The sequence below is a fragment of the Venturia canescens genome, chromosome 4 (genome assembly GCF_019457755.1).
Source record: "Venturia canescens isolate UGA chromosome 4, ASM1945775v1, whole genome shotgun sequence".
NCBI lineage: Eukaryota > Metazoa > Arthropoda > Insecta > Hymenoptera > Ichneumonidae > Venturia > Venturia canescens.
The window spans coordinates 12,936,531-12,964,172 of record NC_057424.1 but is presented as its reverse complement, the minus strand read 5'-3'; the positions used below and the strand labels follow the sequence as shown (position 1 = coordinate 12,964,172).

At 38.0% G+C, this 27,642-nt stretch overlaps 3 protein-coding genes across 9 annotated transcripts; 1 reads left to right on the top strand and 2 right to left on the bottom strand.

The window, feature by feature from the left end:
• Positions 1-1,212: 1,212 nt before the first annotated feature.
• On the bottom strand, positions 1,213-6,816 carry LOC122409833 (scm-like with four MBT domains protein 1). The gene is made up of 6 exons (XM_043417687.1): positions 6,366-6,816; positions 5,265-5,674; positions 4,844-4,933; positions 3,128-4,496; positions 2,254-2,912; positions 1,213-1,907 (listed from the first exon to the last, which is right to left on the bottom strand). Exons 1-6 carry the CDS (start codon positions 6,412-6,414, stop codon positions 1,737-1,739), a joined length of 2,748 nt encoding a protein of 915 aa, XP_043273622.1. The 5' UTR covers positions 6,415-6,816; the 3' UTR covers positions 1,213-1,736.
• A 581-nt stretch (positions 6,817-7,397) lies between these two features.
• On the top strand, positions 7,398-9,409 carry mRF1 (mitochondrial translation release factor 1). Its single transcript, XM_043417999.1, has 2 exons — positions 7,398-7,859; positions 8,420-9,409. Exons 1-2 carry the CDS (start codon positions 7,535-7,537, stop codon positions 9,331-9,333), a joined length of 1,239 nt encoding a protein of 412 aa, XP_043273934.1. The 5' UTR covers positions 7,398-7,534; the 3' UTR covers positions 9,334-9,409.
• A 146-nt stretch (positions 9,410-9,555) lies between these two features.
• On the bottom strand, positions 9,556-27,306 carry stj (straightjacket). 7 transcript variants are annotated; one of them, XM_043417986.1, is made up of 19 exons: positions 26,979-27,306; positions 26,188-26,374; positions 24,964-25,503; positions 24,373-24,780; positions 23,517-23,831; positions 22,919-22,975; positions 20,331-20,411; positions 20,131-20,205; positions 19,947-20,051; positions 19,778-19,849; positions 19,464-19,611; positions 17,166-17,232; positions 16,845-17,038; positions 16,471-16,591; positions 15,931-15,963; positions 14,815-15,089; positions 14,241-14,584; positions 13,644-13,892; positions 9,556-13,379 (listed from the first exon to the last, which is right to left on the bottom strand). In XM_043417986.1, exons 1-19 carry the CDS (start codon positions 27,059-27,061, stop codon positions 12,987-12,989), a joined length of 3,747 nt encoding a protein of 1,248 aa, XP_043273921.1. In that variant the 5' UTR covers positions 27,062-27,306; the 3' UTR covers positions 9,556-12,986. The 7 variants fall into 7 exon arrangements, with proteins under 7 accessions (XP_043273921.1, XP_043273924.1, XP_043273922.1 ...); XM_043417989.1 differs by having other exon boundaries at positions 16,881-17,038; XM_043417987.1 differs by having other exon boundaries at positions 17,166-17,217.
• Positions 27,307-27,642: the final 336 nt, after the last annotated feature.

Sequence of the window (27,642 nt, the reverse complement as noted above, 5' to 3'; positions counted from 1 at the left end):
TTATTCGTCGAGCTGAAACCAACTTTTACGGTTGAAGCGATTTTGTTGCGTTGGCTCGAACTTTTCAGTTGCTTTGCCAAAAAGTTTGCACGGTATTTAGGTTAGGATGTTTGTTGATGCGCATTTAGAATGAGACCCAGTAAAGTTTGGTCCATCGCGTCGGGGTTTAGGAGAAAAGAACAGCCCACGAAAAAAATATTCGAAATCCAATCCAAATTCAAAAGTTCATTAAAAGCTCATTTCTCCGGAAATCATATTTAGTTCAAGAATAATAATAAAGAATTTGAGGCATGAGGCAATGATGAGCCGTATGTGCTCGAGGGCCGACAGGTCAACGGCCCTACCTACCGGTACTCTCTGCAACGCCAGTAACGCTTCACCTTAGAAATATACAGATATATACATCCGCGTGAAATGTGTACATAGGAAAAGTGTACCGCTAACTGCATGTAACTATGACGGGCTTCGGAACGTTTTTCTTTTCTCACTTCCGTCACATTAACGCGTGACTCACGCACACACACACACATACACACGTTGAATTTGTTGAAAAATTTCTTCAATCACTTAACATCAAGTCACGTATTGCAATATTATTTTTATTATTATTATTCTCATACGTGGGATGATTGACAGGAAGAAGAAGTCGGTTAAAACGCGATCACGAATGAGCGCAGTCCTGCCATAAAGACGCGTTATGCAATACGGCGCATCACATTCCAAATTTTCGGAAGCATTTGGAACGTTTTTTTTTCAAATTCTAATGCAAAAAATGTATAAAACGTGCGAATGGGGATAACTTTGGACGAGTTAATTATTAAATATTGCACTACAATTTGGAGGACCTAAAAATTCATTTCGACACAAATTAGTTGGAATTGTTTTCAGATCGTTGAGCAAGACACGAATGTTCTAACGAACGAGGAAACAGTTGGGAATTGTTTGCCGGCGAATGGGACAATTCGACGCCTCGTGTCCGTCACTTTTTTATCAACTCAGTGACATTTTATTCTTAGTTCGGTAATGAAAAATTTTATAGAATTTCGTTCATCGCGAGATATCAAATCGCGTGTTGACCTCGGGTTATTAAATAGATCGAAATTCTATTGCAAAGGTGAAAATTTATCATTTGAAAGGATTAGATGAGATGATGAATAATTGAATTTGAAAAAAACTTTTTTTTTCAAACCGTTGCCAAAAATAACACGACCGTTGCAAAGAAACAATGTATTATTCTATACATCGTCTTACTCTGAAGTTTTATTTTTTTTACAAGATTTTGACTGAAAATTCGATCAGGCTTCACTCTTCCATCGATTCATGTGTTGAAGTATATAAATAATAATAACAATAGTTAAATATAAATAAAAGATGCATTGAGAATGTGCACACATAAATGGAAAAAAATATTTTGTAGCAGCAGTCTCTCGAAACGATCATTCACAAAGATAACGAATAAGCGTGAATGAATTGTTTTTAAAAAAACGTATACATGTAAAGGTGTAAAGAAAATAATGACTTTTTGTTCCAGCTCGAAAAAAATCTTCGGGAAGGAACGAACAGTTTTTCAATTGGCTGTCACACACAGCCAATCGAATCGACGACTGTACACTACATTTTTGCTTCGAAACAAACATGAAACAGCAAACTTTTCATAACGTAATACCGATCCTCTTCGTGCATCGATTCAACGATCTTGAATCCTAGCTTTCTTCCTCCTCGTGGTTATCAAGAAATTATACTATCTGGTACTGCTCGGGCTCAACTTCGTTGATATGTCTCAGGAAAAATGTCACCTTGACCTGCTCAACGTGGCGACACAATTTCATCGCCAAGCTCGTTCGTAGCTTCATGTGCTCCGTTAGCGAGGGCAAATTTAGCAATAGGAAGGCTAAACCATCTATTTCCTGCGAAGCATAAAACGTTTTGCATGATTTTCATGAAGCAGGTCTCGCCCACGTTAACATCGAGGAAACTTATTCCCCTTGGAAATGTTTCCTTATTATTGCAGCCTGAAGCAGCAATAAACACTTTTTTTTTTAACAATCTTTTGGTCTCGTCGACTAGAACAGTAAAAATCATGTTTCGAGAACTTTTATCACATTCAAGAAGTGTTTCGTAGTCCAAAGTTTATTTTTATCATACTCGGCGACAGAATTGAGTAAAATGAAAAAAAAAAAAAAAAAAAAAAAAATGTTTTTACGTTTCGTTATATGTTTTTAATGGAAAATAGCTGAAAATTTGTTGACTTGCCTCTTGTTTGACACGATAAGCAAGATCTTTGCAGTCGTTAGTTTTGCGTAAGTATCGGAAAACATCGTCGACGGTCCAGAAGAGTGGATTTGATTCCAATTTTCTCGTTTTCGGACGTCGCTGCTTCTTCTGAAGTTTGACATACCGAGCATCGGCGTCGGAGCAGTCGGATTCGATACTGGTGTCCCATTCACGATCGCGTTTACCCGGCCTCGAGATCGAGTTCCCATTTTGATTAAATTTACTGGAAGTACCTTTAGAATTCATGCTACCGGGACTCCCGACATTGCTGTCTTTGCTTTTACGGTCGTTGAACGAGCTTCTCGAGTCGTCGGATACGTTGTTACTCGAAGGTAACTCGCCCTTGAGATCGTCCGACTTTTCCGGCTTTTCAATATCTTTTTGTATCATTATGTCTATTTCCGACAACTGTTGTCTATCTTCGAGACTCTCTTCTGGACTTTCCGACACATTTTTTGCCAAGTCCGATGACAAATATGGCATCTCGTCGTCCCTGTCGTACGTGTTCGCTATTTCTCTTTCCCTGTTTGCCCATCTGCCGCGTCTCCTCTTACGCCGGCCTCCCCAAGCTCGTCGTTGTACCAATATACTCGTGTAACCTGGCTTTCCTCGTTTACTCGTTGAATTCACGACGGTTGCTAAAAAAAGAATTTCACAAATTTAAACACTTTATCGAGTTCGGGTAATTTTTTAAATTGGAGAAATCGTCAAGAGCCGATACGCGTTTCGAGTCGAACATTTAACAAATAAATTTTCAAGAAATCGTACGAGCTCGTAAAGAAACCAGAAATTAATACTGCTCGCCATAACAAGATCAAATTTTATGATCCATATATTCGAGATGAATACTTACTGAATTTATTTTTCGAGGTTTTGTGGCACCTGTCAGGACAATCGTCTTCCGGGACGTGAAGAGGGCCGAACAAATTGGGGCAAACCATTAATTTTTTGCATATACTGCGACAAAATTCTGAAACCATATCGCCGGAAGTGATGACAGCGACATTGGCTCGATAGACGTTATTTTTGTGTTTGGCTTTAAGGACTTCGAGATGATATCCCGGATCGGGTTTGGAATCGCATTGAAGAACCTTGAGGATACGAGCACTTCGATAGCCGACGGAGACGATCATGGACAAAACTTCTCTCATGACTAGAATTACAGGTCCTGGTCCAACAGCTTTGGGCAAAGTGGCTAGTTTTCCTTTGGAAATCATGGGTCCGGTGAAGCAGCGATAATTGAAATAAATTTTAGGGCACCACAGAGAGGACCTTGGTTCGGAGATAGGAATGTCGACAGCCGTTTTCCGTTCCTCTTCTCTGGGTGATTTTTGCAATTTTTTGCACACTTCAACGTAATCGCGAGGTGGTTTTAACGGATAATGATTGGATTCGCACCAACCAACGGGAAATATTTGCATAGAATGCATATGCACAATGTGATCGCGTCTGTCATCGAAATTGTCTAATTTGATCCACAACAAATCTTCCATCACTTTAGCAATGTGAGCAGCGCAAATAATATTTTCGTCTCGTGGATCTACCGCTTCGAGCCTCATTCCCGCTTCGTAGCCAGCCTCGATTGCCGATTCTCTCTTGACAAAACCTTCCTCGGGAGCCGGTGACGATTCAGTTTCTCTCAAATAAGAGTCCCACTCGAACTGATCGTTCTCGTACGACCAGCCTCGTGGTTTTGCCAGTCTGAGTCCGTGTTTTTTCGCCCAACCAACCGGGAATATGTAGGGGTGCTCAGCTGTGCAGAGCCACGTATTTTTCTCAGATACTTGATGAAATCTTAATTGTTCTTTTTCTCGTCGTGAACTTTTGTACTCGTCGTGATTGTCGATTTGAACAAGAAAAAAAATGTCGTCGAACACCTTCGTTATTGTCGCCGGAGCAAAACGTGTCCTGTGCGACGGCACGATCGCCTCCAATTTCATTCCCACCTTAAATCTATGTCGCACATGCTCCACCTCGTGATCGAACAACTTTCCTGATTTCTCGTTATTCTTTGGACATGATTCCGTCACCTCTTTCCATTCCTCATACGTATGCATCTCTACTATTGAACTCGGTGGCTCCAGAAACCATCGCGAATCCGATTCTGAAGCGAAACCGTATTTGTGCAAGTGCTCAGTTGTACAAAACATCCAAAAATCCTTCACACGTGTCCCCGGTGTGTCGTAACGCAACAATAAACGGCCACCAACGTTCTCGATTATCTGAATAGAATTAAAAAATGAAAAAATTATTTTTCAAAATAATTGGTTTTTTCTAGCCATTCATTATTTTCATTACAGACGTTTAAATTTTAGGAAAGAAAGATCTAAGATTATCAACTGTTTCTTGCTAATCAATGAATAATTATAAACTTTCATGATTTGTTTTTTATTGACTACCAGAAGTTGAATATATTTTTCAATAATATTAACAACGCATCAATTTATAGTTTGACCGAAGCTGTGTGAACAACAAATTTTGTGCTTTTTAAATTCCAGCGATAGTTAGCCTTTTTTTGACAATCATTTTTATTTATGTTCAAAGCTCATGAGGAATTAAATAAACTTACCGTGGCAACCCATAGTTTGTAGGGATGGTGCATATCACTGACTTCGACTTTCATTCCTTGTTTTATTTTGTCTGTCATGCTTAGACCCTCCTGTATGAAAAAAACAACATTTGCGCATTCATTAGTTTATCCAGGCATTAACCTGAGCATTCAGACTAACATTAAGACTATGTAATTTCTCAAGAAAATTGCAGTTACAATATTACACCAATATTGGCAGTTTTATTGATCAAAACTCATTATTAATACTATGACGAATTAAATCATGATTTTATCACAATTATTGAGCTATTGGGACATAATTTTTTTATAAGAACTACTTAATATCAGCACGATCAATGTCAGATTCTGACGACTGAAAAAAAACAGTGTGCAAAGTGTATGAAATATTGGAATTTGAATAGTATCAGAAAAGACGAACCCCTGTGAGCATTTCCTGAGGCACTGTTTTAGCAGACATGAGATATTCGGGTAACTGGTCAAAACAGTTAGGAGATTTCTGGAGAACAGCTTCAGGAGGTTCCAGTTTTTTGTTGTTTCTGACGCACCATCCCAATTCATGAGCAGCTTCTTTAGTTAAGTTGAACCAAAATTCTAGGGCCCTATCGTCGCCGCCAAAATATCGCAGCCTCAACAGAGGTCCACAAGCCATCACTATTGTTGCAACCCAATAAGAAACATTTTTCGTTGTGTCCTTGGAAGTTGGAACTTCCAGGGCCATTCCAATTTCTATGCCGCTTTGCAACGTCAACTCAACATGTGGAAACATAATTTGTGGAACTTCAAAACTCTCACTGGCATCCAAATAGTCATGCCAGACGAAGCCATTATCTGAAAAAAAAATTTTTCAATCCCAATAACAATGAGAAAGATGTCACATAGGTAAAGGCAAAAAGAAAGTGAAATGGTATTTTGAGAAAGTCCAAATTCAAAATTTATATTTTCAATATTTTTTAATTTTTAACAATTTTTGTTATAGAACTGAATATGTTATAAAATATTTTTTTTGTATACATCGTTTTTTTTATAGCCAGTTCTTTGGAGGAAGTATATGTATATATTTTCCTTCATTTTCGATCAAAAATAGAATCTAACACAAAGGATTTTATATCGAATTGTTTTATTTTCATACGCTTTTATATTTTAACGTGCATTCGTATAGATATATATAGTCATGCAATTCTTTGTATGCGTATCTGTGCGTATCATAGCGTTTTAGTTTCAACAGTCGCACATTGATAAACTTCATATATGAATCGAGATTTATCGATGATCAAAAAGTTTAGCTCAATCTTTCGTAGTTCCACGATCTCTTACGATATCGGAAATATCCGCTTGAAAAAAAATTGCCTTTACTGGTGAACGAAAGATGTGTTTATAAATTCCTAAGGTTACCGAAAGATAAAATGCAGATTTCACAATAAGCTATGCTGTATGCTTAAATGTTATACAATGAAATTGCATTTATGTCAGAAGTGATGAAAAAGTGAAAACCATGTGCAAAAGAAATAAATAAAATTACCTCCATCGTTGATTTGCTTTTCCTGCGCTTGATACTCGCTCACTTCCATAATTTTTATATTACTTTACTACTTAAGCTACACACGAGATCCAATGAGCATTTACATGCGAATAAAGATTATTTGATTTTTTTTCTCAATAAGGCCGTTGTAATATTTTCACTGTACTAATCGAAATCTATAACATTGATAACTATTAATTCCTCTTTTGAAAACAACACTTTCAAGATTTTCACACTATGATTTTTATAGAAAAATTGTTTATGAAGAAAAGCGACATGATCGTTCATCGGGTAATTTCGCTAAACTGTCTCTGCCGAACGCACACTCTAAACTGAGGAGAGCTACGCGCATTTTTCTGTCTCTCTTCAATTGCATTAGTACTAACACTGAACGTGATTTTGTCAACAAATTTTTCTTTCGTCAAAACTTATTCATCTAACGAAACTTTTTATTCACATATTCATCAAGCTACGTAAAGCTTTTTTCATGCAAGATAACAGTGAAATAATAGTTTTAAATCCCATTAAATCGAGTAAATATTAATATTGTGTTGGGCTCGGTATATATTTTGCCACACGTATGAAAATGGCGCTACTGTCGCCGAAATACGAAATTGCGCGTGTATCAAATATCCGTTTTGTTATGGCGAATTTAATGCTGTGGTACCTTAGAACATGCACAATCGCGTGTGATTGGTGTGATGTATTACTTTCACTTTAGAATCCAATGCACCAATGTTTTTATTTGAAACCTTTTCATGACGTGAGAAAATAAATGGGTGAATTCTCGCATATCGGCTTGTGTTTGCTATATGTGTTCTGCTGCATGTTTAGATTGGAAATGCGGATTTAGAATAAAAATGAGATCGTAATTTTTAGGTCTGCCAATGCAACGTAAGCCTCATTTTATTCAATAATTATTGCCTTCTTTTGGAGTTCATTTGATCATCGTCTATAAGCGATGACAAAAAGTTATAAATTTTCATAAGTATATGCTTGACAGAGAGCATATCACGATCAGCTGCGACTATCCACGTGCGCGTATTATCCCCTCGCTCTGCAGTCCGGCCATCTTTTTTTCTAACGTAAACTCTATAGTATCACAATGTTTCTATTTTCCAGTCGAAATTTTCTCAGTATCTGTCAGACTATTAAATAACATATTCACAATGTTATTTTTTATTCGCCGTGTGAGAGCGAGCAGTATTCGTTCTGCATGGAGTTCGAAAGTAACCGGCGAAAGTTCGCCTGTGTTACACAACCTCAAATTTAGTTCAAAAGTTGATCCAGTAAAATACATTTCAATCACGAAAAAAGAATTTTCATTGCCTGATGGATCAATGAAAAAGTTTATAAAATTTGTCGAAACAGAAGTTGATAAAGGTCACTCCAGTGACAGTGAGATTATTAGTGAATACGGATATGACGAAGTTTCGAGATTGTTGAAAAGCAGGTCTGAAGTGGAAGAGAGTATGAGAAGTTTGGAAGATCTTGGTAATTTCTTGTTAAATTTACAATTTACTAGAAATTAAAAATATTTAAAATATAACCTTTTGCAATCAAACTTATTTGGAATCCCATTGTGACCATAATTGGTCTGATTGATTCAGAATTATTCATAAATAGTTGTGACACAGATACAATCTCAAATTAGAATTAAAAAGTTTCGGAATACATACAAGTTCTTCATTTTATAGATTATCAATTGTTAGATCCACAGACCCGTTGAATTTTCTATCCTTGATGTACTCTGCAAATTTTGATATACTAAAATATAATGATATACTCTGACAGGTGTCAGACATTCAACTTTGACCAATTTTGATTCTTGTGTCTCATGAAAACTAAATTAGCATGAAATTCAAATCAATAAAGCACATAATGGACTGGTGGGCAATGACCATGTGCATATAATGGTTCTGAGATTGGATACATTAGAAAAAATATTTCTGCCTTTACATGTAAACTCGGTGATCGAATGTTTAATGAATTTTTAAACCCATCATTTCATCCTGAAAAGCTGATATTAAATTGCAAATTATATTAAAACCTAGTAAACCAAGATCCTGAGATGAAAAAATTGGGTGAAGAGGAGTATTCGAGTTATGCGGATGAACTGGAGAGCCTGGATGAGGAATTATTGAATTGTTTGTTGCAAAATATGGGAAAAGAAAGTTGCAACGACGTTATATTGGAGCTAAAAATAGGTGCAGGTGGTCAAGAAGCAATGCTGTTTGCCAAAGACTTGCTAGAGATGTATATGGGATATTTGGATTATTTGGGATTTAGCCATGAGGTCATACACCAGGATTCATTGGTAACAACGAGCGGAGCAGGTGGGATCCGCAATGCGAGTATTGCAATATCTGGGGACAGAGCTCTTGAGGTTTTGAGACACGAGGCTGGAGTTCACAGAGTTCAAAGAATTCCAGAGACGGAAAAATCAGGTCGTATGCATACCAGTACCGTGTCGGTGATGATAATACCGCAACCAACTGACATAGAAGTCAATATCGAAGATAAAGATTTAAGGATTGAGACGAAGAGAGCTTCCGGTGCTGGTGGGCAACACGTAAACACAACAGACTCCGCTGTCAGAATCACTCATTTGCCCACTGGAATTTCTGTCGAATCTCAAAGTGACAGATCTCAGATAAAAAATCGACGTATCGCACTTCTTCGACTCCGTACCATCATTTACGAAAAGCAGCTCAATGAACAGCGTGAAACTTCAACCAAATTGAGAAAAAAACAAATGGGCCTTGGTAATCGTAATGAAAAAATTCGAACTTACAATTTCAACCAAGACCGCATCACGGATCACAGAATTTCTGATGGCACGATGCACAATTTAAAAAGATTCTTAGAGGGTGGATGTGATTTGGAAGAACTACAAATAAAATTACAGAAAGCTTTGCAAATGAAAATGTTACAAGACATCGTTAGAAAAGTCATCAATGAAAAGTAGTATCGCATTGTTTTAGAAATTCTCTGTGTACATAAATGACAGTTTTGTAAATCAATAAATTCCAGTATATCCTTCATTCAATCTTCTTCTTTACCAAACATTCAAATCATTTCAATACGAAAAACTGTGAGAGAGGATAACATATAAGGAATAGCAGTGATGGAAGAAAAAAAACAATTATTTTTAATGAAAATAAGTGGAGAAGAAAAAAGCTGTACGAAATATTGTAAACAGTAGGATTTAATAATTTATTGAAAAACATACAACAAGATTTTTCGTTCAACCGCGTGCCGTATGCTTTTAAACGGAAGGCACACAATTATGTCCCTTATATATATTACATTAATTTATAAAAATTAACTTTATGATAAATCTGCAAATGTTGCGAACAAACGACGATTATCTTGAGAGAGTCGGGTCGATTTACAATATGCTTGTGAGGTGTGAGAACATGAGTACTTCATCATTACTAAAACAAGTATTGGAAAGCCACGAGGGTGACTGTGCCTCGAGGGAAGTGTTTATTCAAAGTTTTATAATTTAAAATAGTTTCCTCGAGTATGGAAATTCTTGCACAACGTGCCTTGATATTTTGCATAGAATTTTATTCTAAAAGTGGGGGTAAATCGATCAAATTATGGAATAACACTCGTTTGTTCAAAATCAAGTTTTTCCATCATAAAATTTGAAATGATTGAAAAGATTTGTGGGGAAAAAGAATTTTCATGATCGGTCCAATGGCATCCTGTGACTTTTCAATACTCGATATAAACATATACATATGTAAATATAGCGTTTTCTTATGCGTATTTTTGGTAATATATAAAGTAATGTGTTTTGCTCCTCATGAATTTTTCGCTATTATAAAATCCTATCTAGATGTAATTAACGCTTGTTTATTTAAAATCGAAGTACTAATGAAATTGTATTGGCGGATTTCTATGATACACATACAATTTCACTTACACATTCATCGGGTTTAACCGAACCGGAGTGTTCCTTGACGTTTCGATACTTTCTCATCTTCTTTTCATGTTTTCAATATCTTTCTTTATGTTCTTTCGTCAAACCTTTTTGTACAATATTATTCATTCACGAGCTTTAGTCTCTCACATGCAAACTTTTTGGATATTGAAAATTTGTTTGTTTTTCAGTTACGGCATTTGTAAATCCTGTTAGGGAATACGAATTTCGTTTAAGAATCTCGAAATTTTTCGTTAAATCGGCAAATTTCGTTCACCCTCATCCTTAGTAATTTTATCGTCGTTTTTTCATCCTTCGTTGGGCTTCGAGTTATGAAATTTGTGACATTCCTGCTATTTTTCAATCCAATTAATCACACTTGTTTTTCTCGTATTCATTTAATCCAATAATATATATTATTTATATATTTATTTAATCTCGTAATAAAATAAACAAGTGAAACATAGAACTTCACAGCATTCGTCGATATTTTTACGCTTTTCTTTGCTTTCTTTTTTTTTTTTTATTTTTCATCGTATTATTTATATTATAAAACGTCATTTACTTCATTATTGTTGTTTCTTTTTTCAGAGTTGCGAACATTGTACGCAATAAAATGCAGAAATCGCGTTAAAGAGGTTCAAGCGTATCTTATGAAAAAATTATTTTCCAACTGCGCACAATCAAGTTTTTTAAACAAAAAGCTTAAGGCAGTATTAAACTTCTGACGGAATATGTCGATGATTCACCGTCTCGAAATTGAGATATTTATTGTTGAGCTCGCAATTTTTTGAAAGTTTCCATAAGAGCCCATGTTTAACCTGTCAATGAATATCTCGATTACCAGACGGTGAAACCTCTCCAAATTTTTCACACATAATTAAGCGCTGTTCAACAAAATTCAATTTATTAACTTGGAATAATAAAATCTAATGTATTTTTCGTATGGATAATCCTATGTATATATCGCTTGAACTTCCTTAATCCCTTCTATCATATCATTGATATCTTGCGATTGAAAAAATATACAATTTTCACAACTCTTGTGGATACCGCAGTTATCTCGTATTGACATCCTGTACAATCTTCTATCTAATTAAGGTGGAAACTTTATTTAATTATGCCCACAGTGGCCCACGATCGTGCACGATCCTTCTCTTTCTCTCCTCTCTCTCTCTCTCTTCTTGTGTCCCCCATTGTGACAGTAAAGTTTCGTTGGAGGGTAAAGAAATTCCTCTATTTTTATCTTCATTAAATATTTGAAACGATAGAAATTTTTCAGCAGAACAGTGCTATTTCGTTGATACAGATACTTTATTTAGCTCAGTGTGTCCGAGTATCTCGAAGAAGCCAACGAGCCTTTGTTTTTTTTTTTTATTTCAACGATATAAACTTTCACTGCTATGTATCAATTAATGATGTTCGATGAAACCACGCCGATGATGAGAAGGGTTAGTAATTGGGATTCTGAAAAATTGAAACTTTACTCACTCGAAAATAATGCCAACGTCGATAATGTCTCGTCAAAAATTTCAATCGCGTCATAATTTTATTGCGTCATGAATAAAACTGAAAAATCAATGTCATTCTTTCGATTACTACCTCTCCAGTGGGTTGAGGTGTCACAAGAATTTATTTAGTCGTCCATAGTTCGTTTTGCCAAATGTTTGGGAATATTATTTTCGAGTAGAAAGCGTAGAAATTATCCTGGTTTTGAAATGGGCGTGTCACAAGTTTTTCAGTTACTTTACCGTGTCCCGATCGCGATGCACGTCACTAACGTTGGAAGGAGAAAAAACGATTGTTCGAGTTATCACGGAAAGTTCGCGATAACGGAAGCGCAACAGTAATTCGCCAACTATAATTAAAAACTCATTAAAGTCTGCATTGAAGTAAAAAAAATCGTTTTTTACGTCCTTTTTCGCTCAGTGTTTTTTGCTCTCTTGTCGAAATGTAGACATTTTTTGAGTAGTTTGACTTTAGCTCCGATATTGGAAGAAAAAAATGAATCGATCGAAATTGCTTGGATTGTGAAAACAGCTGGAATAAAACTAACTGCAAAAAATAGTAATAATTAACAATACTTAAGAGCTTGAAAATAATTTACAATAATTATATTCGCTACGTCCAAAAGACCAGTGCGAGAGAGCAGTACAATTTAGTCTTGAGGCTTGAACCTCAAAAAGATAATCAACGTTCAAATAAAACTGGCTAATGTGATTTTCGAATGATTTCTGCAGTGGAACTTTGAGTACAAAAACATTATTTTCAAAGGAAACAATATTTTTATATAGTAAAAAACCGTTAAAAGTCTTTTTTGACGGTGTAACAGACGGCGAGGAATTAACAGCAATCGATGGCAGCATATTGTGGACTTTTCCGTAACAGAGTTATTCACATTTGTAAATAGTTTTTGAATCGAAATATGTACGAAGAGAAGTTTACGGGAGGAGCGTTCATATTATTTTTGTTTTTTTTTTGTTTTCATTTCCTATTTATACACGATTGTTTTAGTTTTTACTTCAAGTACAAATTTCAGCCACCAGGTGTCACTCGCTAGTACGAATATCTACCGCAATCAGCCGTTTGTCACGTACTAAATATAACCTCAATATTTCATTCGTAAACTTAGCTAATTTTGAGATGAAAAAGGTTGTTTTTGTTTTGCTTCGTTTGTTGTTATTATCGCCTTAATTTTGTCCTATCCTCGAAATCGCGAGTGCTAGAACGATAATCATGAGTGCGAGCAGATTAACGTTCGGTCCAAAGGACGAGGCGTCCCCGCAACGATCTTTTATTTCGCTTTCGCGCGTGTGATTTCTTATGCACGAATGCGGCCTCTGGCGTCTCAGCTCGTTCATCGCTTTTTGGCACGCCAATGTGGTGTTCGGATATAAAACCTCCTCGGGCTCCACGGACAACGAAGGCTCTGCTGTGTCTGGACAATTCGTGTCTACCACGACCAACAACAAGTTACTGAAACTCACTGGTTGCACGACGAAAGGGCGATCGCAACCCCTCGTCGAATCGTAATCCACATCGTACTCTCTCGTTGTTCCATTTCTCAAAAGATATAAATAAACCTGTCGAGAAAAAAGTATACTAATTGTGAAATCTCTGCGCGGAGCTCGGCGCGTGCGCTTTGAGCGCAACTCTGGTGGCGGAGTTCTGAACCATTCACACGTGAAGATCGGAATTTACGAAAGAAAAAAAACGTCCATATTTGTTTTTTGTGCAATTCAGATGAAAAATGGCGAGCCCAATGAAATGAGCGCGTCTTTAATCCCGTCGGGTTGAATCGGGTCGATATTTCGTGTAAGAAAAAATGAAACAACAACAAAACTAACCTCTTTGTCGCACGATTGTCGTTTCGTTTTGTTGAGAAAAACGTTTTTCTGCAAAAACGCTTTGTCCCCACCGGAACCGGACTCGGAAGATTTGTCATCATTGTCGTAGTGGTTCTGAGCAGAACCTTCTTCCTCGCTCGGATCAGGCCAAGCGTAAGTATAGTCGCTCTCCCACAAGCCCATTTTCGCCCATGTCCACACAATGTGGCTCATTATCCATGAGAACGTTCTCTGCATTGTTTTCCATGGCTGGCCGACCGAAAAAAGCGTTAGCACATTCGAGACGATTACTTTGGCCCTCCATAATTACTTTATTTTCTTTACATTCAATCATTTTTTGATGCCGAGAAGGTGAAAATTTTCAAAAAAAAAAACTACAAACGACAAAATCTGAATTTTGTGACAGAAAAATTGAGTTTTTGTATTGCACGATGAAGCATCGTTATTGAAATTATCGTAAAATCTCGTTGAAAAAACTGTTATAAAGAATAAAAACACAGAAATGCGAGCTGTCAAATAATCAACTGGAAATAAATTCCTAGAGGCTGAGCGCCGTTCAAATTCTGTTTTATTGTAAAACTGGTGATAATAACTCACCGTAAAAAGTATCGTGCCATCGTTAGATGTTTGAGTATTTCTGTAGCAGACCGCTTGATAATCGAAAATACGAATTTTGTCGAAAATTCCCTCCTCTACCATCCTTGCCATGACAGGTCCTCTAACCTCTCCAAAAAATTTGCCAGCGTCCGAAACGGCCTCAGCAACGACGATGTAACCATTGTTATCGACGAGATAACAAGCCAAGGAGTCGTTGAAGCAATTATTTTCGCAGTTATTATTTTTGTCGCAACTGAAAGTTATACTTTGAAAAAGGCCCTGGAGTGCGGTGTGTTGGAATTGGAAACCGACCACCGCGACTGGGGCTTTCTTTTTCTCGTCACCTAAAATCCATTCGTCAATTTATTCGTTTGACAGGCTAATAATTATTGTTCCTACTTGAAAATGAATTTGAAGAAAAATTCGTAATACGAAGACGTTCAATAATAATTGAGAGCTCTAACTTTGACTTTTTCGATAAAAAAATCGAAGATACGAAGATCGAAGTAGTTTTCATGCCCAGTGAGGAATCGACTTTTAGCCAGAATGATTTGCAACGAAATTTGTTAATTACCAATGAAAATAGCTCTGCTGGCAGTCACGAGTGTTGTATTATCTGCACCGGCGTCATCGATCGGCACAGAAAACACGAAGCTGTCAGGCTGAAGATAGTTGTGTTCGACTGCCCGTTTGTACCAAATTTCGTCGATGGCGCGCGAATAAAGATTGCTGAAATGATGAGCGAGCGGTGTCGTGTCGTTGTCGACGTTGAAATCTTGCCATCTAGTGAGACCGCTGTGAGTTGCCATGAAGGCGAGGGTGAAGCCGAAGCGTTGTTGAAACTCTTTCCTGAATGATACACAAAAGTGTTGTCAGGTGGCTGCACTGCGCGTGGAAAAAATTCAACAATATTTTCAATCGTACCAACGAAATTCTATCGATTTTGAAATTCTATAGATTTTGAATATCGTTGATGAAAGTCAAAAATTTGGGTCGAAAAGCATCGTGAATATTTGTCCACAAAAATGGTGGATCGAAAGAAAAAAAATGTTCGTAGAAAAATGCATGTTATTTTATCGCAGCATTGATCAGGCTCGCTAGACCTCTCAAATTTCTTCATTTTAATGTGTCAAGTTGTGAAGAGTGGATCGCTCGTTCGATATATGCCGTCGAACTTATATATTTTTTTCTGTCCAAATGCTCGTTAAAAATTGAAAATAATTGATCAATCGACAGAAGCGTTGTAAAAACGTATTGAAACTAATTTGTGTTAGAATCTGCTGTGATGAAACTGTCAAAAATCGTGGCGGAATATTTCTCGTTCGTTCCTGTGAAAAAAAAGGATTTTCGCATCGCCCCCCCCCCCGCGGTGGCAAGGCTCCAAGGTTTTTTCTTCTTTCTCAAACTCGTTTTTAAAACTCAAAATACAAAGAGAATCTAGGTGCAAAAATCATGTGTGAGAAAGATAAAACGATTGATCGCGGGAGGATAGAAAAACGACTGCATGGGACGGAAAGAGTGACGAGGGAGGGGGAAGTGGCGTGACGAATCGAGTGGCCGGAGGACCGGCTCGATAAACGAGGAAAGAGGCTCCGGACAGACATTTCGATAACGAGACACGAATGAAGTAGAATATAATAAAGTATTATTATTTTCTAAGAAACGTAAGGTGCAGATGTGATGGCGTTACCTGGGCAGGAGGTTCATCAGCCTAGCTAAAGGTCTGCATGGCGTCAAAGTGGTCAAGTATATTAGTAAAAAGGAACAGGTGCATCACGACTATCACCGTTTTAACAACTGTGCGACAAACGCAAAAACGACGATTCAACAATCATGATAACGACAATAATGATAATCATAACAATCATAATATAATTATAATAATCGTAATAATAGTAATAAAAATAATGTAATAAGAGCATGAAGATAAAGAGAAACGATAGTACGTTAGAAAAATAAGAAGAAAAAAAATACGAAATCGATCGTGCGTGTGACGAAAGTGGGCTAAATCGTGACGACGTTCATCATATACATTTGATAAATTATATATTTTTTGTATACGTGTATAGAAAATATATGAGAGTGAGTTTCCGTGTCAGACGTAACGAAGACCAAATTTTTTCGTTTCCTCTTTGTTTTTTTGTTTTACTGTTATTTTTACTTTTGAGACCCTTTCACATGAGATCGTCCCCGGAGCAGGGCCAGTTAACGAAAACTTTCTAATGCTCACCCCTTCTCCTCGCGGGTGGTGTTGATGTTCGCGAACCACGCGGTTACCTTTGCGTCGAAAACCAAACTCTGGAGCAAACTTCGATCGCAAAAGTAGGAATTCTTGTCCGGGGTTGGAGTCGCTGGGTATATGAAAAAATCAGGTTTACACGGTGAGACTCGAAGGACCGGTGGGTAAAGTGAAAAAATTCGTTATTCGTGCTTCGTCACAATTCGCTTAGTCTCTCGGGGGAGGGGGGAGGGAAACGGGGCGAAGTGTAATTGCGCTGCTTCCGGTTATATCTGAAAGCTTTCATAGTTTGTCGGCAAATTTTGGCGAGGGATAAGAATTTTTTCACTTTTTTTCAATGTCGAATCGATCAATAAATTATTCACATTTGCTCGGGTTTGGTTGGGTTTGTTTAGGCTTACTGTGTTCGGAACCCGAAGAATTTGCGGCAGAATGCTCGGGCGGTTGGGATCGCTGCCTGCTCTCGATCCATTTCCAGCCCGGCTGGCGGGTTCGCTCCAAAAAATGCAGGAGCTGCCTCTCCGAGGAGTTGAACTTGTGCTCACCCTCGTAGTGGTATCTGCCGGGTCGACGAATATTCAATGACAAAATATCTCTCTTCGTATTACCGTCGAGCTCCATTCAGTTTCTTTACAATATTTTATCCTCCAAAAATTCTTTCGTTTTCATCTTTGACGTAAACTTACTTGCAATAGTCCCAGTCCGGATGCACCCGCCAGTTACTGTCCGCGAAGTAGTCTGTCACAATTTTACCTGCGATAATTCGATTCGTACGAAATTAAGAGTCGCTGAATGAATGTCATGAAAGCTTTTAGCGAACGAGACTGTTGCGGAGATACTCGAACCTCGATCCCGTTACGAAACAATATTAATAACTGCCGTCATTCTGGTTCAACCATCGAGAAAAATTGCTTCGACACTATCTCTTTTCACACTCGATTGTTGCGCAACAAAATCTTTTTTCACCATTTTTTAAATAATCTATAAATTTCTCCCTTTGATCGTATTTTATGGCTCTCTAAATTGGACCAATTTTCACTTCCTAATTGAAGATATTATCACTTTAAATTAATGTCAGAGTTGTTAATTCGAAATTGTAAATACATTTTTTCAACTTATCTTTTGGCGAATGAAATTACAAGTCGTTAATCAATAAAATCGGGGATCCATCACTGACCGAACCCCAAATTTCATTCGTCCTTGCCTAAAATGCTATAGTTTTTATGTAAAAAAGCCCAAAGGGAAAACACAACGAGAAATGAATCGAGAAAAAAATATTGATAAAAAGACAGGAATGGGCCAAGCCAAGAAGAAACAAAATGCCGAAATAAGCAAATGTGAGCAAATCTTTAACGTAATATATCTTTATTACTAGCAAGACAATCTTCTCGAATTTTATCCCAAACCTTCGCTGTATACTTCATTGTTATTGTGCACGTTTTTCATAAACTTCGTAGGAAGCGTTCATTCGCTGTATGGGAAGATAAACGATTTTTTACCCATAGTCCCTAAAAACCTGTGCATATTTTTTCTTCATTTTTAAACACGCTTATCTAGATAACCAATAAGACGAGCTCCTTAAAATTTGACATGCGTTAAGGATATATTGCACAGGCGATACAATGTTGCCATGCTAAACCATGCTAAAAACATAAAAAAATTCAAAATGATCAGAATTTTATAAAATTTGGTGAACATATTCTTTAGTGCCAAATTTGACAATACAAATTTTTTAAGATTTTTCTTCTGTACAGTTGTCGAGTAATTGATCACTAAAGTTCACGTGTATAAGCATAGCGTTTCCATATATATAGGTATACATTCCGGGCATAAGAAATCTGCTTTAATGCGTAATTACTCGATAACTAAACAGAAGAAAATTTTGAAAAAATTTGTGTTTTCGCACTTGATGTTGAAGAACATTATCACCAAATTTGATCAATTTCTAATTATTTCGACTTTTGTATCATTCACCCTTAAGCTCTGCCTAAATTTCAAGACTTTCTTAAAAAAATTGTTTCGTGTATGGACTGCCTTAACCCTTCGATCGTCGCGCTACCTCGCCAACGTTCGTTAATCGCTTGACGAGAGATTCTCTCATAGCCAATTCCTGTGTCACGCTTTTTGCTGACCTCATCACACACTGCCGAATACTAACCGATTTTAGTCGCGCAGTGAGAGAAAGTCTCACTCTACCCGACGGTAGGGAAGAAAATAATTTTTTTTTTTTTATTTTTTGACCACTGTTCTAAAGAACATTAATTGTTTGACAAGTAGAAAAAAAATTTAGAGTATTCTCCTATTTTTCTCGATAGTTTCGATAGTCTCAGCGCGACTATCGAAGGATATGTAATGGGGGAGAAATTACTGGCCTTCCATTGATTTGCCATTGAACTCTTGAAAAAACCTCTTTCAAAACTCCTGACGAGATTTGAACTCGTTGGTGGAAGAATTCATCAGGAAATTTCACAATCGAATGGAAATGTTGAGAAAAGCGTTAACGAAGTAACACAAATTACGATAATTTTAGACGTCAATAAAAAAAGATATCGAACTACTCTTAGTTGGCCAATGAATTATCTCGAATAATTGCTGATTCAATATTTTGCTTAAAGCTCTCGGGATTTTCAACGGGTTTTGATAAAATTTGGTTTCTTGTGAAACGATTTTTCTCGATGGTGTCAAGGATCAGGATAGTTTTCCCGGGTGAAAATAAACGATACGTTCGTGGCGTGTGGTCTCCATACGTTGCAAGTGTCGATCTCGTCCGTTGGGTATTTCTCGATATGCTAATTTTCGTATACATCGTCGTCGAAGCGCGATAAAAATTGAGAGAATTCGAGAGAAAAAAGTGAGCGCTCGACCCCGTGATTTCTCATTTTTGCGGTTATTCTAGCGAAATGATTGAATTTCTATGATTTTTATTTCCTGCCTGCTGTCGGTGATGAACGTATTGTCTTAAGAGAATTCAAAATTTTACATACCTTCGACCGTAGAGCGATGAATCTCTTCTTCGGCTTTGACCCGATAACTTCCCGCGTGACCGTGCTCCGGTAGGCTGACCACGACGGTGAAGGGCGTACTCTCGATACCTCGGTAATCGTATTTTCTTTTCATCCTTCCAACTCTTTTCTGAAGTGCAAAATAGCTTTTCAGTTATTCAGCAGAACTGATGCTGAAGCTTCAACGAACTTGGGATTTTTTCATTTTCGTATAATCGAAAATTTCTGAATTCAAAAGAGTGTTTGGTGTGAAAATGAACGAATAGGATCGAGTAAATGTGAAAATGTTAACTAACCATATTGTCGTAGTGGTATTTCGTGAAAAGGGTAGCGCTACCGGGAGTTTGGTTGATCACGTCATCGCGAAGCTGAAATTCGTGTAAAATGAGAGCAGAGGTTAAAAATCGAATGTCGAAAATGTTGAGTGGACCGATCGAACGGTTCGATCAAGCGAGAGAATCTTACCGAGAGAATTCCTTCGTCGAAGTCTCTCGGACCTTTGCCGAGATCCATGAGTTCGACCTCGGCCATGTCGACACTGTTGTACGAAGGTTTCAAGATCCCTTCGAACTAGAATCAGATCGGGGAACAAGATTGAGTTTTTCTGTTGTCATTGATGTACGTAGAGCGAGGAAACATTCGAACTAACCACTGGCCTGAGGTCAGGATGAATGAGCACGTAACCGTTGTTGGTCACGATGAAGGCATAGCCATTGACACCGAGCTGTAACAAGAGAAGCGTCATTGAATCGCTGCAAAACGAAACTTCTTCACTTGTACCAAGTGAAGAATAATTCCAGCCTTGTTCAGCACTGTGCTCGCAAAGCTCAATTTGCTTTAAATATTGACCTTGTGGGGTGCCATGAGTTTCTGTATTTCCTTGATAGGTACATCGGTCCCGGCGACTCCCAGGAGATCGGCTATTCTAGTCTGTAAAACGATAGTCGTGTTGAGACCAGGAGGTACATTAATTCAATCAAATAAGTGAATAAAATAATAATCAAATGTTTCAAATCAATGAAAATTCAATCATTTTTACGATAGTTGACAGAAACGAAAAAATCAAAATATTCGGATGCGATAAAAATATGTTAATTCTTCAAGTCGCATTACCCAAAGCGTACTACCTTTTTATTAACAATGCTATGACATAATGACTTTTTCTAATACTCACGATCTAGCGTTTCAATAAAATCATTAATCTTTACCATAATAATAGCAATAATTACAATAACAATAATAATAATAATAATAATAATGATAACTCTTTAAATTATTCACTCTCGTACGTTTTTACGTTGCTATAACGCACTACGATCTCATTAATATTCCATATACATATATAGATATATTTGCAAATCCATATTTATGTATCTATATGTATTTAAATACATTGTTTGCACGAACTATCCTAAATTTTAATATTATTCATGTTCGTACATTTTTTTCGGTTTTAACAAACATTTCCTCTACAAAAATTCAGTCGTTTTTCATGAATTTTTATCGCAACGATCTTTCGTTGGAATCAGTATTCCGATCGATGGAATCCATTAGCGTGCATTGATTTTTTCATTATATTTTTCGCGTATTGTTCTGAATTGAGATGGAGGGAGGGAGGGAGGGGGGGGGGGGGGAACAAATTAAAAAATTGGTAGAAAGTGACTTGAGATGTTGATGATTTTTGAACGACTCCGAGGCTGACTTTGGAGAGGAAAGGGCTGCAAAACTGCTTTCGTCAATTGACTACCCATCTAACTTCATGACTAATCGAGATTTACACCATTCGAATATGAAAGACGCTCGAGGAATCGTGATATCTTCGATTTGAAGTTAATGCAGAAAGAAAAAGAGAGAGAAAATAAAAAAATGATAAAATGATGAAAAATGATGGTTTTTTGTGTCGCTTCAAATGGAATGTCAATTGGAAGGATTTTTTCATTCGAATAATGCATATCACAAATATAATGTTCTAACAACCAACAAAATGTTCTTTTAATCTTCATACTCGATAACGGTGAATTCGGGGGAGGATTTGCTTATTTGGTATCTCAATTCGTACGAATCGCTGCAACAACGAGCATTAAAAACTTCCGATGTTTCGTATCGGCAAACCGTAACGAGGACGCATTATTCAATATTTGCTTTATGACAATCCAACAGGCGGGCGGACGGGGCAGGACCTTTTACTACTCGTCAAGAAGAGCGCTTCTCTTACTAATTTATCGTTAAATTATATATATATAACCTAAAGACAAAACCTACCTAAATAATCGAACTTATAATAAAATACGAGAAGAACGAGCGTAGACCTCAAACAAATGATTGAAAAAAATGGGGGTTCGTACGATGTAACCGACGACCGAAGTTCCCTCTTTTTTCCCTTGCACTCGATTTCTCTCATCGAAGCCGAGAAAAAAATCACTGTGGAAAGTAAAATTGTGGGCGAATATGAGTCATGAAAACTCGATGAATATCATCGAAAATCTTTTTTTTTTCGAGTCATTTACAATTTTATAATTATTCAATTAAGTCCAAAAGTAAAAAACATTTTTCACGAATTTTCTTCGAGTTAGGAAGCTTCGATAGAATTTTCACAGAACGAATCGAGAGAATTGAACCGCAAGATTTTTTTCGCGCTCTTACGTATGAGAGAAAATCGAAAAATGAGTATCGTTCCGTCGATCTTGTAGCCCGAGGTGGCAAAAGCTCAAGATCCGAGGCAAAAGTGTGTCGCAAATAGTGATCCGCGCGGCGAGTCGGTTAGTTCCTATTTTTAAACGAATCGCCATTTGCCATCAACGTAAATATTTTCGTTGAGAAAATATTGAAGGGGATATTGTCGGAGCCTCGGGATGCGAAAAAAGAATTTCGTGTAATTTCATGCCTGCTAATTGGAGGCTCTCTCGGGACTTGCATGGCCGTCGGCTACGTTAAGATAAACTAATTTATCGGAGGCGCCTATAAAAAAAATCGAGTATCCGCGAAGTGTTTGATCGCGATTTGATCTAAAAAAATTATTTTATCCATAAGATTGACGATTTCGAGGGGAGAACTATAGTTCGATTATGATTTAGTGATCGAACGAACGACCGAGTGAAACAACGATTCAAGATCCTCGAACTATCGAAATATGAGAAATATAAAATCAGCAATAATTCGAGTTTCATTTTCAAACAATTCCGAGCACCGGGTAAATGAAAAAATTCCAATTTCACGAAAACATAAATTCCCTTTCAAAACTACGTGAATACTCGATTTAATTTTTAAACAACTGCAATCAAGGTTCCCATTAACGAGGGTTTATTTTAGTTTAAATCTATATGCATATTATGAAACAAAGTTGCTTTAGCTCTTTGCTCTGTTTGTATATGTGTACGTGTACGTGTATATGTGTGTGTGTGTGTAATGATTGTTTTTTTTTTGTTTTGGCTGCCAACCTCTCTTGTCTGTGTAACCCAGTAGGCCTCCTTTATCAGCACCTGCTCAGTGATGTTCTGTGAACAAATACGAACTTAAAACCAAGAGGACATGATCTTCGATAATCCTTGAAGCGAGAGTCGGTTTGTTAAAATAATATCTCATTTCTTTGTCGTTTCGTTTAGGATCGCAACGAAAAAGATCGCTCGAATATAACGTGGCTTAAAGAAAAATCGATAAAAGTGTGTACTGCTCTGACCAAAAGTGTCTCTGACACTATTTTCCGATCCCTGAAATTTTAATTAGCCTCGGGAATAGAAAAAATAACATCAACGACAACGAGAGAATACATCAAGGATTTTTCCCGCGGTTGAGAGAGAGAGAGAGAGAGAGAGAGAGAGAGAGAGAGAGAGAGAGAGAGAGAGAGAGCAAAAAAAAAAGAAATGAATCCGTCACAATTACATCGCTAACGCACGACAAAAAATTTGTGTTTTTTGAGTCACTCTTTCACACATGCAAATGGCCGTCGGTTTTGTTAACGATTCGAATTGTTATTCGAGAACAAAAAATGGTGCTTCCTGTCTTTTTTTTTTTTCATTTTTTTTAACGATCGCTCACCGCGTTCTCCCGCCTATCGTAGACGGGCATGCTAACCGACGTCATCAACTGATATTCCTGCAGATCGTTGTGATAATCGTGATACTTCCTTGGCTTGTGAGCGAAACGACGGTCTCGCTGGTCACCCACGAAAAACTTTTTGTCCTTTCGAAAACGGAAGAAACGCTGCTTCTGCTCCTCGCACTCACGCTGCTCCCATTTCCAATCCGCCATTTTTGGATCCGTTATGTCCGCGTACACGGGCGTCCAAATCGTCGGGTGGTCCTTTCCATTCAGCACCAAAGGCCGAGCCATTACGGGCACGTAATTCAGCACCTTACAAACAAATATTTATTATGTCAATGCTCCATCAAATGTCGCCACAGATCGAGCGACAATGCACAGTTGCCAAAGGGGTTACTGCCGAGAGTTATTCCGCAGCGTTTCTCATCGATTTCTTATTGAATACCACTTGACTTGTTTCAAAATGATTGAAAAGTTGATGGGAAATCGCCAAAGGTAAACAGCTCATAAATAAGTTAGGATAATCGTTTAAAAACCGGCTATACTGTGATAACAGTGACGCATATACGTAATCCTGTATACCTCTCAAACTACAAATGAGCATCAAGATTTGATCGAATGTCATCAGAAATCGGACAGAAATCTTAATCAAGAAATCAACAGAAATGAGAGACGAAAAATGAGAGATCAGGAATAAAAAATCGGAAATGAGGAATCAGAAGTCGGAAATCGGAACTCAGAAATCATAAACCCCAAAATTGGGCTTGGAAGAGGTTGATTCATCGAGTAAACCATAGACTTGAGATTCAGGACTCGAGGAGTTGATTCTCAAAGTAAAAATATTTGGAATTACCTTTTCTCGTACTTCCGGATAAGATGAAAGGTGAACATAATATCCTCTGTTGGCGCAAGCCATCCATTTGACTTCCCTGACATCGGCGACCTCTCTGCCGATCAAATAAGTGAAGACTCGAACCGGCATGTCCGCTTTGTCGGGTTCGTCAGGCCTTTCACGCCAGTTGTATCGCTGAAATATTTCTTTGAAATTGAACGGTACGCCGTCCGTCACCAACATTATCGCCTGATTGCACATCGCTCCTTCCTTCTCTTCGCGAAATTGTTCCAATAGCTCGAACGCGTAATTAAGTACTAGTGAAAAATTGGCTATTTGGTCGGTCTTTAGTTCTAATATCGCCTCTTTCAGTTCACGAAGATTCGCTAAGTTCGCCTGGACCAGAGTGCCGTTGAAACATGGAACCACCTGAAATTTTGTTCGCTCGTTACTTTCGGTCAAATCATCGTCGACTTTGTGGCCGGTGAAATTTTATTTTCACTTTCAAACCCATCGGTCGGCGAACAAACTTTCTGAGCAATTGAATCGTAGAAAATTCAAGTGCTCAGTCCTTTCCTCGATTTCTCCGACTCGAAACGTTTCTCGTCTCACCTCTAATGTAACGTTGGAGAACGTAATGATATTGACGTAATCGTTATTCCCGAGGGTATCGAGAATGTTGTCGACGACGTGTTTGGCAATTTCTTTGTTTTTGCCGGTCATACTGCCAGAAACGTCGACGAGTATGAGGACGTCTTTGGGGCTGGTGGCCGCCTCGATGTACCAGCCTCGTGTTCGACAGTCGAAAAGATCGACGGGTTTCGGGGTCCACGTCGTCCCGGGAAATTGTCTCATGAAGCCGGTCGCGCTTCCAAAATATTGCCACGAGAGGGATGGATCTTGGTCGAAATTGCTTATGAACGTGTGGTCCAACTCCTCCGACCATTTGATGGCTTTTATCACCTCCCGGGCACGGTCGTAAACGTTCGTTGGTACGTGCACCGACGAAAGGTTCAAATTAACTTCACCCCCGAAATGTGCACTGAACGTGAAATCGAGCGTATTGTTTTTCGCGTTTACGTATAACCAGTCTTCCGGTATATCGTCGTCTTTCGAGGACTTGGCCGACTCCTCGGCAATGTCCATAATCCTCTGAAACATCATTTCAAGTTTTTTATTTGTTCAATCATTCTATTTCTCTTCAAGTCCGATCGTGCCTGTCCTCTTTATACTCATAAAAATGATCGTTCCAACGAGTTTGTTTGGGTTTTTGTAAATTTGTAATCGAACGTGTAAACTTTTATGATAATTGGTACGTAAAATATCGAAATGTAAAAGAAAAGAATTTGTAAATCGAACGCGGAACATAAACAAGTCACTTCTAATATTATTTTGTTATTTCAGATGCGGAACGACCTGTCGCTCCAACTATCTTGTCCGAGAGATAAGTTTATTATCTTCAAAATGGTTTTGTGAAGATGTTCAGAATTGGGGTAGAATTAATCGTGAGGCTACGATAACCTTTGCCCTCGAGGGACAGTACGACATGAAAATTTGAATATTCTTTGAAAATCGAAAGTGAAAAATGGTCCAAAAATTCAACGACTCGGTCTCCTGAAATTTTGATTTTTTCGCTCAATCGGTCACTCGAATTACGATTTTTTTGTCTCGAATTTGATTTTTTCCCAATTGTCCGTGATTTTTGGAATCGTATGAATAATTCCAGTCGATTAATGAGTATTTGTAATTTGATTAAAGCACAATTGAAAGTTGATCGAATAAGTTGATACTTTGGATTGAAATCGACGCTGGTAAATTTATACAGAAAATGGTTACCTTGATCGCTGATATTTTCGATTCCATCATCGCTTTGATGCTCTTAGCGATTTCTCGAACAAGGTCGTTACCGTCTTGTGGCAAAAACTTGGCGGCTTTGTAACTTTCGCTGAACTTTTCAACGTTCGTCACGTATTTGCCGAGCTGTGAGAGCTCGAAGCCGAGTTTGTGTGCCCATGTTTTCACCCTTGAATAGATTCACCTCGTTATGTACGAAAGTTCATTGAATTTCTTCTTGATCAACGATTTTTCCACAAACGATACGCACAACGTCGGAGTCACGAGTTCAACGTGGTTTTCAATTATGTATTTTTCTTTCGACGAGAAAAAACAAATGATTTTATCGAATCGCTTTCAACCGTTGGCTCTTTTCCAATCAACGATTCGCACAGACTGCGACTGTGTCCGAAAAGTATTCAACGAAATAACGTCAAATCGTCACGAACCGAGGGGACGAAGGAAGCCCTTAAAATTGGTGTGAGAAACGAAAATAATCGAAGAAGAATTTTTTTAGAAAAAGCGATATTAATAACGGAGCGGGAACTTGACAAGCAACGAATTCTTCTTGGCGAAAAGCCTTCTGCTTTTCGTAGGAAGGCTGCAGTACTCGTCAACAAAAATACAAAAGTCTCGTCCATTCCATAGGGAATACCCGCGACCCAATCGGAGCTCATAAAAAAATAATGAAATTCGAAGTATCCCAACGCGGAGAAAACTCGTCCAGTAGCGTCGTTCGTCCGTTCGAGATAATGAAAAAAAAGGATGCGCATCGGAAGATGTCAAAAACTTACGTGTTGTGAGAAATTGTGTAGGGTTTTCCAGGTGGTGAAAAAATCACGAGTACGAAAACGACGACGAGGGCTAAGTTCTTCATGGTAAATGACACCCACCAGCGAGCTTTGAGATGCAAAGCTTTTTGTATCGGAACGACTCGAAGGCCGGAAAGACTCGGAGCCCCGTGGTATTTATCGTTTCGGAAATTCTCCTTCCACCTCGTTATTTGTTTTTCGAATACTCTCGACGACTCGATAAACGAACGGGGCGACGTACTACACTGCAAACTCGTGGCTGTGATAGTGATCGTCGCGCGGTGATAGGCACAATCCGTGGGGAGATTCTCCCGACGTTCGTCTGTGTTAGAATCGTATATTATTTCTTGCCTTCTCCCTTTACGCACCGTTATCGATTACGGGGGGGTTCTCGTTCTCGGGCTTGCGCAACTCGCCCCAGCGGACCCCACCACTGGAAATACCCTATTCGACCTCAAAACTTCGTAACCAGTACATTTACACCGAATTCAAAATCGAAAAGAAAAATATCTATTTTTGTTCACCGCTCTTATCGCGTTTACTCATTTGTCATTTATTATTCAGATTCAACCTTCAACGCGTCGTCAGAGGATTGGAAAAACCCATTTTTTTCATATCTTTCAATGATGCTCTTTAGCTGCTTCAA

Excerpts from the sequence above, each read along its gene's own strand:
- stj (XM_043417986.1), bottom strand. The coding sequence starts at position 27,061 with ATGAAGAACTTAGCCCTCGTCGTCGTTTTCGTACTCGTGATTTTTTCA. Across the intron at positions 22,976-23,516 it reads ACGATAGGCGGGAGAACGCG|AACATCACTGAGCAGGTGCT; the intron begins GTGAGCGATCGT and ends ATTTGTTCACAG. Across the intron at positions 13,380-13,643 it reads GACAATCGTGCGACAAAGAG|GTTTATTTATATCTTTTGAG; the intron begins GTTAGTTTTGTT and ends TTTTCTCGACAG.
- mRF1 (XM_043417999.1), top strand. The coding sequence starts at position 7,535 with ATGTTATTTTTTATTCGCCGTGTGAGAGCGAGCAGTATTCGTTCTGCA. Across the intron at positions 7,860-8,419 it reads GAGAAGTTTGGAAGATCTTG|TAAACCAAGATCCTGAGATG; the intron begins GTAATTTCTTGT and ends ATTAAAACCTAG.
- LOC122409833 (XM_043417687.1), bottom strand. The coding sequence starts at position 6,414 with ATGGAAGTGAGCGAGTATCAAGCGCAGGAAAAGCAAATCAACGATGGA. Across the intron at positions 4,497-4,843 it reads ACAAACTATGGGTTGCCACG|ATAATCGAGAACGTTGGTGG; the intron begins GTAAGTTTATTT and ends AATTCTATTCAG. Across the intron at positions 1,908-2,253 it reads CTTATCGTGTCAAACAAGAG|GAAATAGATGGTTTAGCCTT; the intron begins GCAAGTCAACAA and ends TATGCTTCGCAG.